At 45.0% G+C, this 18,056-nt stretch overlaps 1 protein-coding gene across 3 annotated transcripts; it reads left to right on the plus strand.

Annotated features, from left to right (window-relative positions):
- Positions 1–10,929: 10,929 nt before the first annotated feature.
- MTERF2 (mitochondrial transcription termination factor 2) lies at positions 10,930–16,635 on the plus strand. 3 transcript variants are annotated; one of them, XM_044277938.1, is made up of 2 exons: positions 10,930–11,125; positions 14,810–16,635. In XM_044277938.1, the coding sequence occupies exon 2, from the start codon at positions 14,843–14,845 to the stop codon at positions 16,025–16,027; it is 1,185 nt and encodes a 394-aa protein (XP_044133873.1). In that variant the 5' UTR covers positions 10,930–11,125; positions 14,810–14,842; the 3' UTR covers positions 16,028–16,635. The 3 variants fall into 3 exon arrangements, with proteins under 3 accessions (XP_044133873.1, XP_044133874.1, XP_044133875.1); XM_044277939.1 differs by having other exon boundaries at positions 10,930–11,119; XM_044277940.1 differs by lacking the exon at positions 10,930–11,125 and adding an exon at positions 11,182–11,284.
- Positions 16,636–18,056: the final 1,421 nt, after the last annotated feature.

Consider the following 18,056-nt stretch of genomic DNA (forward strand, 5'->3'; position numbering starts at 1 on the left):
AACCTTGATCAGCATATCCTATCAAATGAAATAAAGGCGCAGGTCTGTGTAGGCACAAAACCAAACACAATCCAACAGCACTCTGCAAGCACTGAACTACATCGATTGTACATTTTACTAGTGCTACATCCACTATATACATAATTATGAGGTATATAGCCGGAGAGAAGAGTGACTTTAGATTAGGTTTGAATCTCTAAGGCTCCATTCACACGTCCGTAGCGTGTTTTGCGGATCCGCACATCGCCGGCACTAATAGAATATGCCAATTGCGGACAAGAATAGGACATGCTCTATTTTTTTTCGGAAATGGAAGTGCGGCCCCATGGAAATGAATGGGTCCGCAATTCCGTTCCCCATAGAAATGAATGGGTCCGCAATTCCGTTCCGCAAAATGCAGAACGAAATTGCGGACGTGTGAATGGGGCCTTAGAGTCACTGTCATGCCCCACTCTGACGATGTGCGGAGGTCGGCCAGGATAGCAGCACGAGTTTAGTGTTTGTTTTGGTGCCGTGCTGGATCCGCCTCTCATCAGGTGCACTGGGTGGAGTCATTAGTTTAAATGGCCTCCAGCCAAGTGCTCTGAGCGGATTATACTAATCATTGTGGTCTGGGAAGCTTGGAAGGAAGGTTGGCTGTCTGTTCCTGCTCAGGAAGATAAGTGTGATTTCTAGTTTGGTTGTTTGTGTCATCTATCCCATCCAGGTTCTGTGCGAGCAGGCTGCTCCTATTTCCCCACTTCACTATCTCAGGGAATTCAGGGTTTTGTCAGCCTAGGCTGGAGGACACATCACACCTATCTTCAAGGTCTGCATGTGGGCTGAGCAGTGCAGGGAAAGACGTCAGGGATTAGTTAGGAGGTGACCCTTCCCCTGTCTCTCGTCCAGTGCCTGGTTGGTGCGTTATCTGTTATACTGAGTGCACGCCTGCTGTGACATTATAACCCGCCAGACTGTGACTGCCATTACTCAGCGATTTTGTGATGGCGTCAATTGATGCACTGGTTGACCGCATGCAGGGTTTATCCCTAGAGGTTGCGGATCTGCGTAGTTCGGTCACACAGTGTCAGAGGGTTCTGGCATCAGGTACAGGTCAAATTGTTGGGGAGCCTAAAGTCGCTCTTCCTGAGAGATTTACAGGGGGTACGGATTATTTTTTCCGCTTTAAAGAGTCATGTAATTAGTACTTTCGACTGCGTCCATTTTCATCAGGTAATGAAGATCAGAGGGTGGGTATCATCATGTCTTTGCTTAAAGGGGACGCGCAATCCTGGGCTTTTTCTCTGCCGCCCGGTTCTCTGGCCCTCCGGTCGGTGGAGGAATTTTTCAAAGCCCTGGGATTGATTTACGATGACCCAGATCGAGTCTCGATGGCAGAATCGAAATTACGTAACTTACTACAGGGTAAACATACTGCAGAGGGTTACTGCACAGAGTTTAGGAGGTGGGCTACTGAGTCGGGGTGGAACGATCCTGCGTTACGTAGTCAGTTTTGTCAGGGGTTATCTGAAAGGTTGAAAGATGCCCTGGCTTTTCATGAGTACCCGGATACTTTGGAGAATGCTATGTCTTTGGCTATACGTTTGGATAGACGTATCAGAGAAAGGTGTAAGGGTCCCTCCGTGCAGGGGGTTTCCTCCCGCGTGTGGTTTTGTTTCACCTACTGCCCAGGGTGATATTACTTATAACTCTGGGGTAGGGGAGGAACCCATGCAGTTAGGTCAGATATCTTGCCATTCTGATAGTAGAGACTTTAGAAAAGTGCACAATCTATGTTACTATTGTGGGAAGAGGGGTCATTTTATTTTTTCTTGTCCTTATGTTAAACCACAGGTGGAAGAGAAAAAGAAAAAAGAGAAAAAAAAAACTTCCCTCACACTTGGTAGTATGAATAGTGTGGTGGAGCAGATGGGTATGCAAGCTCCCTGCAGTTCCTGTTTTCTCCTTTCAGCTATGGTGGCGCTAGAGTCTAGAAATGTCTCGGAGGTCACCCGTAGAAGGGGGGGTACTGTCATGCCCCACTCTGACGATGTGCGGAGGTCGGCCAGGATAGCAGCACGAGTTTAGTGTTTGTTTTGGTGCCTTGCTGGATCCGCCTCTCATCAGGTGCACTGGGTGGAGTCATTAGTTTAAATGGCCTCCAGCCAAGTGTTCTGAGCGGATTATACTAATCATTGTGGTCTGGGAAGCTTGGAAGGAAGGTTGGTTGTCTGTTCTTGCTCAGGAAGATAAGTGTGATTTCTAGTTTGGTTGTTTGTGTCATCTATCCCATCCAGGTTCTGTGCAAGCAGGCTGCTCCTATTTCCCCACTTCACCATCTCAGGGAATTCAGGGTTTTGTCAGCCCAGGCTGGAGGACGCATCACACCTACCTTCAAGGTCTGCATGTGGGCTGAGCAGTGCAGGGAAAGAGGTCCGGGATTAGCTAGGAGGTGACCCTTCCCCTGTCTCTCGTCCAGAGCCTGGTTGGTGCGTTATCTGTTATACTGAGTAAACGCCCGCCCTGACAGTCACCTTGCGGACCCATTCATTTCTATGGGGCAGCACGATGTGCTGCACGGATACGGAATTACAGACCCGCACTTCCGGGTCCGCAATTGCATATTCTATTTGTGGCGGCAATGTGCGGTCCGCAAAATGCGGAACACACATTGCCGCTGTCCATGTTTTGCAGATCTGTGGATCCGCAAAACACACACGGATGTGTGAATGGACCCTAATATAGCATTAGAAAAATGTGCAATCCATATATTCAGTCTTTGCAGAGAACTGTACTAGGATGCAGTAGTCACGTTGAGAATGAATGGAGCAGCATGGCACATGCTTGGCCAGCTGCTCCATTCATTTTAGTGTATGGGTATGTCCCTTTAACAGCTGATCGGCAGACATGTCGGGACTCAGACCCCCAGCTATTTGATAATGATGACCTATGCTGAGGATAGGCTATCCTGGAAAACTCCTTTAAGTTTAAAATGTAAGACTTAAACCCCTTTAAGGCTTACATACATATCTTTAACATAGTACTGTATCTTTAGTCCAGGCATGCTGTACTGCCTTTCTCCATCGGAGTCCATTGACTATAATGGTACCCGGTGGAGATCTGGCTTGTTTCTGGCATTAGTGATGGGATTTGGCTAGACCAAAAAAAAATGCTGCTTGCATTATGCGATGAACTCCGACAGGCAGTTCCTCTGCCGGAACAGCCTGCCAGATGATTTTAATGCTAGTGTGCAACTAACCATATGAGTATAAAGTGTGATGCTCTAATGGAGCCACTCATCCTCTTCCCTCTCTGGTCAGTGTGATGGTCTAAATGAAAAAGTCAAGGAAGGGTGCTTGCTGTGCTAAATGTCCAAACAGAGGAGGAGGTAAAGAGATTGAGTGACTTTCAAAAATTATCGGCAGAAAACCATTCAACCGTTTTTGGAGAAAAAAAAAGACATATTTCATGGTAGTGTCCTTTTACTAAGGTATTACAGTTTTTTTTTATTTTTTATTTGTTTATATAATAGGAAATAATAACATTTTCTAATATACATATTGTGAGGATTTGCTCTGGTAGGCAGGGTAAGCAGACACAGTACAGAGACAAAACAAGTTCGTAAATCAAAATGTCAGTGTCTATTCACACATGGGCAAAATAAAGATCACTTATTAGAGTCTTGGTGTTAATTCACACAATAAAAAGTCCATAGAACAGACACGTGACCTTTCTAGCCGTTTTATCCCCGGAAGTCCACAGCAGGCTTTAGGGGCCTGTTTCCCAGCATACAGCCCTCATGCGGCTCTGAACCTTCCAGCACAGCACCATGCTTCAGATCCCAAGACAGAGACTCAGATTCTGAGCCCAGCTGCCTATTTAAAGGACAGCCAGGTGCTGTCAAAACCCGGATTGGCACTTAAACTCCGGTCCGGTATTGGATGTCACCTGGCTGGAAATCAGCCCAGCCGCCCATGTTGGGAGAAAAATACCTGCCTTCCCAAACAAAACCCCTTGCTATGTCACAATATATTTAAAATTGCACATAATACCTGTATTATAAAAGGAAGTTGAACTCTATAAGTGTAAGGCCGATTCATTGGCTTGTATTTGTGGGAGGGGCAAGGCTGCCTACTTCAACAGCCAGCGTCCCTCTCACTCTGTACGTCGTTACAGCGTTGATGAGCCACACCTGGCTTCCCAGTGAGAGGAGTTCAGCATACCTGGATATCCTGACGTCGGTGAGGGTGAGAAGCTGCTTCTCTGCAGCGCACAGTGTTAGGGTCCGGCCGGCGGAGGGCTCGTTCCCCTAGGTGAGGGGAGGCTCCCCCGCACCTGAGCATAATGCCAGGGAGCTGCGCTGCTCCCCACGCGGCAGGAGTGACCAGCCGGCGGTGGGTCGGCCCCCGGCTGATGGGGGGCACCCCCGCACTGGTGCACTCTGCCAGGGAGCTTTGTGGCTCCCCACGCGGCATCGACTTCAAAATGCCAGGGTTCATAATGCCAGGGAGCTGCGCTGCTCCCCACGCGGTACGGGTGTCCAGCCGGCGGTGGGTCGGCACCTGACTGATGGGGGCTCCCCTGCACTGGTGCACTCTGCCAGGGAGCTTCGTGGCTCCCCACGCGGCATCGACTTCAAAACCGGTGGGGGGCTGAGCCCCTGATGGAAGTAGGGCTCCCCCTGCCCCGGTTCATAATGCCAGGGAGCTGCCCTGATTACCAGGGATCTGGCCAAGAGGGTCATTTAGGCACGGGGGATTAATTAGTCCATACCGGTGAGTACTAGGTCTCCGGGGAGGGGTGGGCTACAGGGTACTGCACGGTCTGAAGACCTGGTCAACCGTAGTAAATCCTAGCTGGGATTGCTGGTCAGGAGCCGAGGTTCACTCGTCTCAGTGTCAAGCCAGTACAGGGGCTTAGTAGGCGCAGCTTGCGGTGGTAGCTTCCCCCCCAGGTTAGGCAATTCTTATTGGCAAGGGTTAATGGTAAAAAAAAAAATAAAAATTTGAAAAAAGAAAACTAAAATGAAAAAAATTTTTTATTATATTTATTTAGTTATTTATTTGTTTGCGTGGTTCTTTACGACGAATGCACAATCCAGGGTTAATGTCTTCATTGTTTTGCTTCTAGGTCCTAACTTGCCCCGGCTACACCCTGATTTGTGGCTTATCAGCAAGGTACTAGGGGTACATGTCGGGGGGGGGGGGGAGGAGAGAAGTCACAAGCTTGGTTTTCACTAAAGTCTAGCACGGGCCGCTATGCCGTTAGTTAGGCAGGTTTCAGGGGTGGGAGAACTAAGCTTGGTCAGGGTGAGCACGTTATAGATGGTGGCCGCCTTGCTTCTGCCAGCCGTACATAAGGTTTCCCAGGGGGTTATTTAGCTACAGGGTGTTAATGAGTCCATGCAAGTGATTTATTTTAATTTGCAAAGGGTTGATTTCATAAAAAAAAAAAAAAAAAAAGATAATAATGCTGCCCGCACGTCTTGCACTCTGCCATGGAGCAGCGCGAGCTCCCCGCGCGGCAATTGCGTAAAAGTACAAGGGACAGCATGTCCCCGCTCCTTGTCTTCAACAAAGTCTGGCACGGCTCGCCGTGCCATTAGTTAGGCAGGGATCGTGGCTGGGAGAACTAGGCTCGGTCAGGGGGAACAGCTCATAGGCGGTGGCTGGCTTCCTTCTGCTGCCCGTACATAAGGTTTCCCAGGGGGTTATTTAGGTACAGGGTGTTATTGAATCCATGCTTGTGATTACCAGGGATCTTAGACGGGTGTGTTGGGTCTGGTTTAGTAGGGACGGGTTTAAAAAAAAACAAAAAAAAATGGTCTCCGGGGAAGAGCGGGTTACAGAGTACCGCACGGTCTACAGGCCTGGTCCGCTGTGAGCAATCCTAGCGGAGGCTGCAGGTCAGGGGCCTAGGTTCGCTGGTGTCAGTGTTAAGCCAGTACGGGGGCTTAGTAGAAGCGGCTTGCCGCGGTATTTTAACCTCCCTAGGTTTCCAGGTTAAGTAAATTTTAATTGGTAAAGGGTTAATTTGTAAAAAAAAAATGCTGCTCTTGTTCCATCATTCACGTTTTACACATTCGCAGGGTTTCCTCACGACATGTGCACAATCCAGTGTTGATGCCTTAATTGTTTTGCTTCTAGGTCCAAACCTTGTCAAGTTACATCCTGAATTTTGGCTCATCGGCAAGGTAGTAGGGGTACACTTCGGGGAGGGGGGAGGAAGCTTGGTTTGTGTCTCATGCACCGTCTCACGTCCAGGTCGTGCTGTGTTACTACCGTTCTGCGGTTGTCAGTCCGTAGGTATTCTGAGCAGGTAAGCGCATCGTCACCCTCTGGGTGTTACTTTCTGGGTGTCTGTTCTTGAAACCGAGTTGGATAAGGGTTTTGATCGGTCCTTTTGAAGTGCCCCCCTTTCAGTGGTGGAGAGTTAGTCCCGATGGGGTTGTCACAGGTAAGTTTAGCAAGAAGGAGAGACTTATCATCGACCTGTCAGCCCCACATGGTTCCCACGTCCTTAGTCTTAACTCCCTCATTCCTTCAGAGGAAGTGAGCATGAGGTATTCTTCTATTGATAAGTGGAAGGTCCGATACTACTTTTCCACCAAACTCACTTTCTGTTCTAGGAGCAGCCCGTGGCTCTTTGATCAGTTGGCTCAAGCCTCCATTGGGTTTTAGAATATAAGGTACGCTCTGAATTTGTTATTCATTATTTAGATGACTTCCTGCTGATCTAGAGGCCAGGGTCAGCCTCCTTAGGGCTGGGGAGATTGTTGAGCTGTTTTCCCAGTTAGGTGTCCCGGTCTCCCCCAAGAGACCTGCTAGCTCAGGTTTTGCTGCTATTTTGGCACCCACTTGGTCGCAGGCGAGTGGCCTGCTGAGGTGAGACAAATCCCAGGTTTCCTGCAAACCTCAGCACTTTTCGAGCTGTACCCCATTGTGGTGGCCGCCCGTGTTTGGGGCAGCAGCTGGGTAAATCGCACTGTTTTGTTTGTAACCGACAACGCTGCGGTGGTAGATATCTTAACCAATGGGTTGTCTAAGTAGTCTTATGTCATATGTCTCTTGAGACGTCTAGTTCAACTCTCCTTGCGACATCATTTTTGTGTTAGTAGTACGCATGTGCCAGGTTCTCAAAATGTGGCAGCTTTATCAAGGGCTAATATCTCCCTTTTCGCAGGTCATGCCATAGGCGGATGTTGTGGGCGCTACCGTCCCCCTTCACGAGTCACTAATACTGGTTTAACTGGTCACCTAGAGACGGCCCACTCCTTACTAGCCTAGCCCCTTTCGCCGTATACAACTAGGGCGTATCGCACTGGGTGGAGGGCATTTGCAGGTTTTAGGGAATATGCCCTCAAAGGGAGTCCAGTTTTGTTGAATACATCCTTGCCTTCATTGGCTACTGCCACTCGGAGCTCAAGCTGTCCCACAACACGGTGAAGTCGTACTTGTCGGGGGTGCAGCATTTCCTCTCTGTCAGTCATCCTGAACGGGCATCTACGTTCTCTGTGCATGCTGTCAAAGCTACGTTGAGGGGTTTGAGCAGATGCGGACCAGGAGTCCAAGTACGCAGACAAGCTGTTACTGGACTGCTTTTCGTAACCTATCTGACATCCTGGATAGGAACTCTTTCGGGGTTTTGTCCAACCTGGTGCTTAAATCCGCTGTTTATTTAGCCTTCTATGGTTTCTTGAAGCCTGGGGAGTTTACTTGTTCCCCTATAGTAGCAAGTTTCTCACAGTCAGCCAGTTGGTCCAGGGTCCCAAGGGTTACGTGCTGCTGCTGAGGACATCCAAGACCTCGCAGAGAGGTCCCCCAGTCCCAACGTCCTAGTTCCCTATGTCTCATCGATGGTGCCCTGTCAGAGTTCAGCACTCAAAGGGGACGTGACTTTTGGGTTTTATCCGTAAATGTTAGGTATGGCCATAGAAGGGGCAGGCATGTGTGAAGGGGGCACATCTGTGAGCTGAAAAAATTCTGTATTGCATGTGCCAGTGCCTCCCCTTTCCACACTTGTGGCTTCAAAAGTTACAGTGCCTTGCAAAAGCATTCATCACCCCCTTGACTTTTTTCGTGTTTTATTACAGCCTTAAGTTCAATGTTTTTTTGTTTGTTTTTAATTTTCTTTTATTGTAAGCAAGACATGGTAAAGTTCAATTTTTTGTTAATCTGAATTTTATGTGATGGATCAGAACACAATAGTCTAAGTTGGTGAAGGGAAATGAGAAAAATATATAAACTAAACTATTGTTTGGAAATAGAAAACAGAAAATTGGCATGTGTGTATGTATTCACCCCCTTTGTTAGGAAGCCCATAAAAAGCTCTGGTGCAACTAATTACCTTCAGAAGTCACATAACTAGTGAAATTATGTCCCCCTATGTGCAATCTAAGTGTCACATGATCTGTCTTTACATATACACACCAAAGGCTCCAACCCCTAAGCAAGAGGCATCACTAACCAAACACTGCCATGAAGACCAAGGAACTCTCCAAACAAGTAAGGGACAATGTTGTTGAGAAGTACAAGTCAGGGTTAGGTTATAAAAAAAAATATCCAAATCTTTGATGATCCCCAGGAGCACCATCAAATCTATCATAACCAGATGGAAAGAACATGGCACAACAGCAAACCTCCAAAGAGACGTCCGCCCACCAAAAGTCACGGACAGGGCAAGGAGGGCATTATTTAGAGAGGCAGCACAGAGACCTAATGTAACCCTGGAGGAGCTGCAGAGTTCCACAGCAGAGACTGGAGTATCTGTACATAGGACAACAATAAGCCGTACGCTCCATAGAGGGGCTTTATGGCAGAGTGGCCAGAAGAAAGCCATTACTTTCAGCTAAAAACAAAAAGGCACGTTGTGAGTTTGCGAAAAGGCATGTGGGAGACTCCCAAAATGTACGGAGGAAGGTGCTCTGGTCTGATGAGACTAAAATTGAACTTTTCAGCCAAAGAAAACGCTTTGTCTGGAGCAAACCCAACACATCACCCAAAGAACACCATCCCCACAGTGAAACATGGTGGTGGCAGCATCATACTGTGGGGATGGGACTGAGAAACTGGTCAGAGTTGAGGGAAATATGGATGGCGCTAAATACAGGGATATTCTTGACAAAACCTGTACTACTCTGTGTGTGATTTGAGGCAAGGACAGAGGTTCACCTTCCAGCAGGACAATGACCCCAAACACAACGGTAAAGCAATACTTGAATAGTTTAAGGCAAAACATGTAAATGTATTGGGATGGCCTAGTCAAAGCCCAGATCTCAATCCAAATGAAAATCTGTGGTCAGACTTAAAGATTGCTGTTCACAAGCGCAAACCATCCAACTTGAAGGAGCTGGAGCAGTTTTGCAAGGAGGAATGGGCAAAAATCCCAGTGGTAAGATGTGGCAAGCTCATAGAGACTTATTCAAAGTGACTTGGAGCTGTGATTGCCGCAAAAAGTGGCTCTACAAAGTATTGACTTTAGGGGGGTGAATAATTATGCACATTTACTTTACCTGTTATTTTGTCCTATTTGTTGTTTGCTTCACAATAAAAAAAATCTTCAAAGTTGTGGGCATGTTCCGTAAATTAAATGATGCAAATCCTCAAACAATCCATGCTAATTCCAGGTTGTGAGACATAAAACACGAAAAAAGTCAAGGGGGTGAATACTTTTGCAAGGCACCGTATATGTAATGCTTCTGAACCAGCAGAGCTATGTTTCTATTCCGAGAACAAAACAAATAACAATGCCAATGTAAGCATTGCCTTAACTTATTGACCAGTTTGGGGTGTATAGAAGAACTACAAGTTCCATGTCCAATCCTTATAGATTTTACTATTTACTATGTGATAAGTAAATGAAAATTGTAAGGCCTCTTGCACACGAACGTGCGGACCGCATCGGGGATCCACAATACATGGGCACCGTTCACTTAAATGGGTCCGCAAATCCCGAGATGCGGAACGGAAGCACGTAACGGAACCCTACGGTAGCACTACGGAGTGCTTCTGTGGGGTTTCGTCCCGTGCTTCCGCTCCGCAAAAAGATAGGGCATGTTCTATCTTTTTGCGGAACGGCCGGATCGCGGACCCATTAAAGTGAATGTGTCCGCGAACCACTGCGGCTGCCCCACGGACTGTGTTCGTGCATTGCGGCCCGCAGCACAACCACGGTGTGCAGGGGGCCTAAGTCTTTAATGTTGATATTGTATATCAGTACTTTCATTTGGTCCCAACCTGCAGCTCACCAGTGGAACTACAATTCTCAGCATGCCGTAGGCTGTCAGTAGTAGGAAATGTTAGTTCCACAACAGCTGGAAAGCCACAGGTTGAATCCTTGCTCTGGAGTCTATGAGTATGTGTTTCTATAACCAGAAACCCCAAGTGATGATATTAAATATTATAATAATTGGAGATATGCATCAAGATGTGAATAGAAGGGTAGAACTACAAATCACAGCCTGACCCGGTAGCAGAAATAAAAAGGCATTATTAAGCACACTCGGGGAGATTTATCAAACTGCTGTAAAGTACTACTGGCTTAGTTGCCCATAGCAACCAATCAGATTCCACCTTTCATTTTCCAAAGGAGCTGTGAAAAATAAAAGGTGGAATCTAATTGGTTGCTATGGGCAACTAAGCCAGTAGTACTTTACAGCAGTTTGATAAATCTCCCCCACTGTCTATATATCAGGGATCAGCAACCTCCAGCACTCCAGCTTTTCTGAAACTACAGTTCCTAGAATCCTCTTTTCACTTCTATGGGAGTTACAAGAACAGCTGAACAAGTGTGCATGCTGGGAGTTGCTGGCGTGCTGATGGCTGCTGATCTGTGTTAAAGAAAAAGCTTTAAGCAGCTGCACACAAGTATGCGGAACCCACAGAACATTTGCCTTCTGTAAAGCTGCACCCCCCCCCCCTCATGTGACTAATCATGTGATCATGACATCAGCGAAGGTCTTTTAACCCTTCACACTCTACCATCTGAGGATTCCTAGCTTGCTACTTCTATTTTATAAAACTACAACTCCCAGCAGCACCTGGGGCATCCTACAGAAATATCTGGCTGTGCTCGGTGGTGGCTGACAGGAAGCCGTGGAGGAAGAGGGAGGGTCAGTCCTGTGAATGGACAATGACACTGTGTATGTGTGAGTAATGCAACTTTGTATATTTGTATTAGGCTCAGTTCACATTACGTTCTGGTTTTTATGTTTGGCACTTATGCTGGGGAAATGTAAAGCCCCGACATATGCCATGGTATGCCATACAGTGCCATATATCGCCTCAGGGTCCTGTGCAGAAGAAAAGTACGTGTATATGTTCTTTGTATGTACGTCAACAGAATACTGCGAACACAGAGTGAACATTGCCTACATGTAATAATATGTTGCATCTTCTGTACTTAAAAAGAGTGTCTGTTGTGGTAAACTCATGGTCCAATACCTTATTATGGGATTTTGAGTTTAGGACCTGCATCAATTAGTTAGGGCAGAGAGTGACTACAAAAAGCACTGCTCACTCTGCGGATTAAATTGACGTTCACTGATTTTTGGTGGTGCAATCTTTCACCTCCCTAGGAATCGATAATTTCTAAAAGGTGTCCCCACAGATTAATGTTGTGGCCAATCTGTTAATGTACAAATGTGATACTCCACAGACATTCTGGATGTCCCTCCAATACAATAATCTTTTTATATTTATATATATATTCAATAATTATAAAAAAAATTTAAAGAAAATTTAAGTGTATGTACTAAGATTGTTGAAGTGGTTCACCAGGGTATCAGAGGGTCATCAGGTGGGACCAGTCTCTGATAATGAAACCCTAGTACCACAGAGCCCCAGGTGGTGCAGCACAAGACAACCCATTTTGGTACTGACTTATAGGCTAAACACTTGTCATTAGGGTTTATGGGTTGACTTAGGCTAGGTCTACACGACGACATTTGTCGCGCGACATTTTGTTGCACTAATGTCGCGCGACAATTTTTATAATGGCAGTCTATGGTGTCGCACTGCAACATGCGACATGTTGCGACTGCGACGCGACAGTCGCAGAAAAATCCATCTTGAATGGATTTTCTGCGACTGTCGCGTCGCAGTCGCAGCATGTCGCATGTTGCAGTGCGACACAATAGACTGCCATTATAAAAATTGTCGCGCGACATTGGTGCAACAAAATGTCGCGCGACATATGTCGTCGTGTAGACCTAGCCTTAGGCTACTTTCATACTTGTGGCAGGACGGATCCGACAGGCTGTTCACCATGTCGGATCCGTCCTGCGGCTATTTCACCGCTCCGGCGCAGCACGGCGAAAGGCCGCCGGACTAAAATTACTGCATGTCAGGCTTTTTAGTCCGGCGGCTTTCACCGTGCTGTGCCGGAGCTCCGCCCCCGTCCCCATTATAGTCAATGGGGACGAAGCGGCGGCACGGCGAAATAGCCGCAGGACGGATCCGACATGGTGAACAGCCTGTCGGATCCGTCCTGCCGCAAATGTGAAAGTAGCCTTACAAACAACCTATTAGACCTTATTGATGATTGATGTCCTACAGCAGTGATGATGAACCTTTTAGAGACAGTGATGATGAACCTTTTAGAGAGTGCCCAAACTGAAACCCAAAACGCACTTATTTATCGCAAAGTGTTACAACACGACGCAGCAATTTAACCTGAATACTGAAAAATACAGGCCAAGTTAAGCTGTGGGGGTGTGAATTAACACAGGCTTCAGTAAAATGAATGCCCGCTGGTGCCCCCTAGTATTAAAAATGTCCCATTAGTGTCCCCCAGTATTAATAATGCCCCAGTAGTGGCCCCTAGTATTAAGGCCCCAGTGGTGGCCCCCAGTATTACTAAGAGCTCTATTAGTGTCTCCCAGTATTAATAATGCCCCAGTAGTAGCCCCAGTATTAATAAGGCCCCCATTAGTGTCCCATAGTATTAATAATGTCTCAGTGGTGGACCCCAGTATTACTAAGGCCCACATTAGTGGCCCCTAGTATTAATAATGCTCCAGTAGTGGACCCCAGTGTTTGCAATGCCCCATTAGTGACCCCCAGTATTAATAAGGCCCCCAGTATTAATGCCTCAGTAGTGGCCCCCAGTATTATTAACGCCCCCATTAGTGGCCACCAGTATTAATAATGCACAGTGGTGGCTCCCAGTATTAATAAGGCCCCTATTAATGGCCCCCAATAAAATGTATGCCCCCATTAGTGTCCTCCTAGTATTATTTTTTCTCCATTAGTGGATCGTAGTATTAGAGACCACATTATTATTAATGCCCCCTTCCCCACAAAAAAAATAAACTCACCTTATCCATTTGATTGCACTGCGGGGAACCCTCGCTGCTCACGGGATGTGCAGGACAAGACCTGCGCTCCAGCGTGTTGACGTTTTGCAGGTCCTGCTGCTTCCAGTCAGTATTGCAAAACATAATCTCGCTGGAGAGCAGGTCCTGTCTTGCACATCCAGTGAGTGTGCCCCTAGTAATAGTGCACAGGTGGCAACCCTACGCACGGCCCACACTGAGCCACGTGCCCACAGGGAGCGCTCTGAATGCCCCCTCTGGCACATGTGTTATAAGTTCGCCACCACTGTCCTACAGTGTGTGCACAAATACTAAGCGCGCTCTGCACAGTATTAGATTGTATTGGCTCCGATGAGCCGAAGTTATTACTTTGAGAAGTCTTGTGAGACTTCGCATAATAACTTCATAAATTGATTTCTATAGAAAAACACCATTTTCCGAACTCGGGTTCTGTCACGGTCTCTCCTGTGACAGGGGACAGAAGATCTAAGAGACTGGCTGCATGTGATGTGATCTGACAGCCTCTCTGGTTTCACTTGTTTCTGTGTTGTTGCTGGGTATGACCACATCTCTTGTCTCAGGTGTAGCTTAAGTGGTCATTCCAACTCCTCTATTTAGTCTGGTCTCACCCATCATGCTATGTGGTTGATGGATCCTTTCTGGTTGTAGAAGTGCTGGTGTCTGGTTATCCTCTGAGTTCCTGCTCGTCCGCGTACTTTGGAGTTAAGTGTCTTTTTCCTATTTCTTGTTCGTTGTATTCACCTATCTTTTGGTATTAGGCCTGAGTCTCCTGTTCCTTCAGCTGGAAAGGAACAGGTCATCTCTTGTCCTGACACTATTTCCAGGGCCCTTTATGGTCAGATAGGGCTCTAGGTTCCAGCATATGAATATTCCTACCTTTTGAGGTCTGTTTATACTGTTAGTAGGCAGGGCTCAGTTTAGGGATTCACTAGATGGTGACATTTCCCCTTTCCCTGGTTTCCAGGCCTAGTACCTTTTTGCCTTCCCTCCTGTGTTTGGTGTGGAGTTTACTACCGCACCACTTGGAACCGAACTTGAGTTTGGGAAATGTTTTTTTACAGTAGAAATTAATTTATGAAGTTATTACGCGAAGTCTCACGAGACTTCGCAAAGTAATAGCTTCGACTTATCGGAAATATTCTAATACTGTACGGAGCGCTTGCTCAGTACAGTATTGAAACAAAGTTTCATCCGAAGTCGATTGGCTCATCCCTAATTATGATTTGTACATGTTCTAAATAGATTACGGAACTCTGAAATAGGAAAATGATAGAAATGAATATCGCATGACTTCAGGATCAGGCTACACTGTGTTTATTTGTAGTCTGTTACCATGGAGACGCAAATGTCTGCAAGCTGTAGGATATTTTCAAGACTATTTGTTAAGTTGTTTCACTTATTTACCTTAGATGCATTGGTGTATCTAGCCTATAATCTATTTTAAAAACTGTAATGTATTGTATAATCCTGTAAGTATATGTTTTCTTCACTTTGCAGAATGAAAATAACTTTCAGTGATATATAGCAACCATGCTGAAAGCTGTAGCTGACACTGTACTGAGATGGCCCTATAGACCATGGAGAAAAGCTCTTCTGTGCCAACAGAATATTGCATCTGCTTATTTTCAAAGTAACATGAAGTTCACTTTTTCAGATTCTTCACCAGATTCCCAAAAATGTGCAACAGAAAACAAAACAACAGTTGACAATCTTTATAAATTGTCTGTGAACATTAAGAATATTCGCCGACTTAAAAGCTGGGTACTTTATAAAGATGTGGCCTATGTCGAGGAGACTGCAAATATTTTGAAAGAAATGGGAGCGAGTGACGTTACTGTGGCCAATATTCTTGAGTCTTGTCCAGAAGCTTTTTTACAGGAACCTGCAGAAATCAACGCTCAAAAATCCACCTGGAACTTAGTTTGCCCCAAGGATGAAGAACTAATAACACTAATTGAAAAGTTTCCAGATTCCTTTTTCACTTGCAAAAGCCCCACCAATCAGCGAGACAACATCAAATACTTTCAAGATTTGGGACTTAACAATAAAATTGTCAGCAGACTTCTAACAAGTGCTCCACAAATCTTTTGTAATCAGGTTGAAAGCAATAAGAAGATGGTCGATGCTCTCGAACAAAATTACCTTAGTCTAGGGGGTACAAGAGGGAACTTTAAAACCTGGATAATGAAGTTAATAAGTCAAGATCCATTTGTCCTCTCAAATACCACCAAAACAATAAAAGAGAACCTGAAGTTTTTACAAGATTTAGGATTTCATGATGAGAAAGTATTGAAACTACTGTCTAAACTGAAAGGTTTTATCTTTGATCTAAACACAAACACTATGGAAAAGGGGGTTTTGTTCACAATGTCGACTTTCAAATGCAACAGTGAAGAGCTAAGAGAGATGGTAATAAAATGTCCTGCCCTTCTCTACTATTCTGTTCCTTTGCTGGAGGAACGTTTACAAGTTCTTCTCCGGGAAGGAGCCTCTATACATCAAGTAAAAGAATGTCCTAATGTTCTAGAACTCACCCCGCAGATTGTGCAGCTTAGAGCTAGAAAAATCAAACAACTGGGTGAAAGAATACAGGACCAAAGTATAGAGGTTTTAAATGGAACTAAAAAAGATTTTGAAGTTAATTATGGAAAGTTGCAAAGGGGAAAAGAACGGCCTCTCTTTAATCCCGTTGCTCCATTGCATGTGGAAGAGTGATTTAAACACTGTAAAACAGGGCTGGATCTGTGAGTGGATTGTTGAATTGGTTGTCTAATTGTTATATTTACAATTTATGGTTTCTGAGTCCATTAAACTGGGGTATTAACTTGTTAAAAAAAAAAGTGGCAGAATGAGTTAAAAAATTAATCAACTATCACCCCCACTGATCCCCCACCACTTCTGTTCCAATGCTTATCGATCTTCACTGCTATCTACTTCTTGGTCATCGCTTGACACACAGGAAATGGTATGAGATGCTCACTCAGTTGGCTATTTTGACATACATCCTGCTGGGGCACCATTTAAAACCAAAGTCAGTGCGTTCCCACATCTTGACGTAATAGTACGTCAAGGTGATCGGGCGAACACCGTAGTGGTGTGCGCCCGGTCACTTCAGGTGCCTGGCAGTCCCTGATGGCTTTTACAGCGGATTAACCCCTTCTATGCTGTGGTCCTCGCTGACCGTGGCATAGAAGGTGCTTGCGGCATGTGAGGAAGCCTATCAAGTCCCCGCGCTGCTGTGGGCAGGGACCCCTATGGGTGACAAGGCAGCCCGATGCTGTGCAGAGGCTGCCCAATGCCTTGCACGGCATCGGGACCTGCCTTCTGTGGGGGCCGAGGAGATCCAGCCTCAGGCTGGGTCTCCTAGGCAACCTGTTAGTGTATTACTCTGTTTAATACACACAGATGTATTGTAATGCATTGCAGAGGGGACCAGACCCCCAAAAGTTGAAGTCCCAGAGTGGGACAGAAATAAAGTTTAAAAAAGAAAGCAAAATAAAGTGTTTTTAATAAAACAAATAAAGTTTCACGTAAAAAAAGCCCTGATTTCCCCTGATTTTAATAAAACATTTTAAAATAAAGCAAAAAACACACATATTAGGTATCAACGCGCCCGTAACGACCGGCTCTATAAATATATCATATGATCCACCCAGTCTGATAAACACCATTAAAAATTAAAACTGAGTAAAAAAAAAAAAAAAAAGCAATTTTTGTTATCTTAAATCACCTCATCCCGCAAAAAAATTAGCCCCTACATAAGAAAATCTCTCAAAAAATAAAAAAACTTTAGCTCTCAGAACATAGAGACACTAAAACATCATTTTTTTTTTTGTTTCAAATATGGTATTATTGTGTTAAAGTGAAATAAAGAAAGAAAAAGTTGACATATTAGGTATTGCCGCATCCGTAACAACCTGATTTGAACACTGTCAAAAAATTAAAATAAAAACAGTGCCAAAAAGCCATTTTTTTTGTCACCTAACATCACATAAAGTTTAACATCAAGCGATCAAAAAGGCATATGCCCCCCAAAATAGTACCAATCAAACCGTCACCTCATCCCGCAAAAAAAATTCAGCCTACCTAAGACAAAAATGCTTTTATTGTATTAAAAGTGAAAAAAGATTTAAAAAGTACACATATTAGGTATCGCAGTGTCTGTAACAAGCAGGTCTATTAAAATATCACATGACCTAATCCCTCAGGTAAACACCGTAAAAAATAAAAACTGTGCTAAAGCAACCATTTTTTGTCACCTTACATCACAAAAAGTGTAATACCAAGCAATCAAAAAGTTATGCGCATCCCAAAATAGTACCAATCAAACCTTCATATCATCCTACAAAAAATAAATAAACTATGGCTCTCAGACTATGGAGACACTAAAACATCATTTTTTTTATTCAAAAATGCTATTATTGTGTAAAACTTAAATAAATAAGAAAAAGTATGTATACTGGGTATTGCCAATAGTGTTAGGTGCGAATATTAATTGAGAATATCGGCACTTCAAGAATTTATGAACATTTAGAATTTAGTGATTTATATTTCGTATTTTCGAATATTCTAGATTTGTTTTCATCTGAACCCATGATCCCTCCCTGCTTCTTGCTTGTGGGCCAATAAGAAGTCTGCAATGTCTTTGTCTGAGCTTAGCAACATCCCTAGCAACCAACAGTAAAGTTGCCTACCCCTTACTATATAAGAACCTCCCCAGCAGCCATTTTCTACAGTTTTTTTA

Source organism: Bufo gargarizans, chromosome 2 (assembly GCF_014858855.1).
Source record: "Bufo gargarizans isolate SCDJY-AF-19 chromosome 2, ASM1485885v1, whole genome shotgun sequence".
In the NCBI taxonomy this organism is placed as follows: domain Eukaryota; kingdom Metazoa; phylum Chordata; class Amphibia; order Anura; family Bufonidae; genus Bufo; species Bufo gargarizans.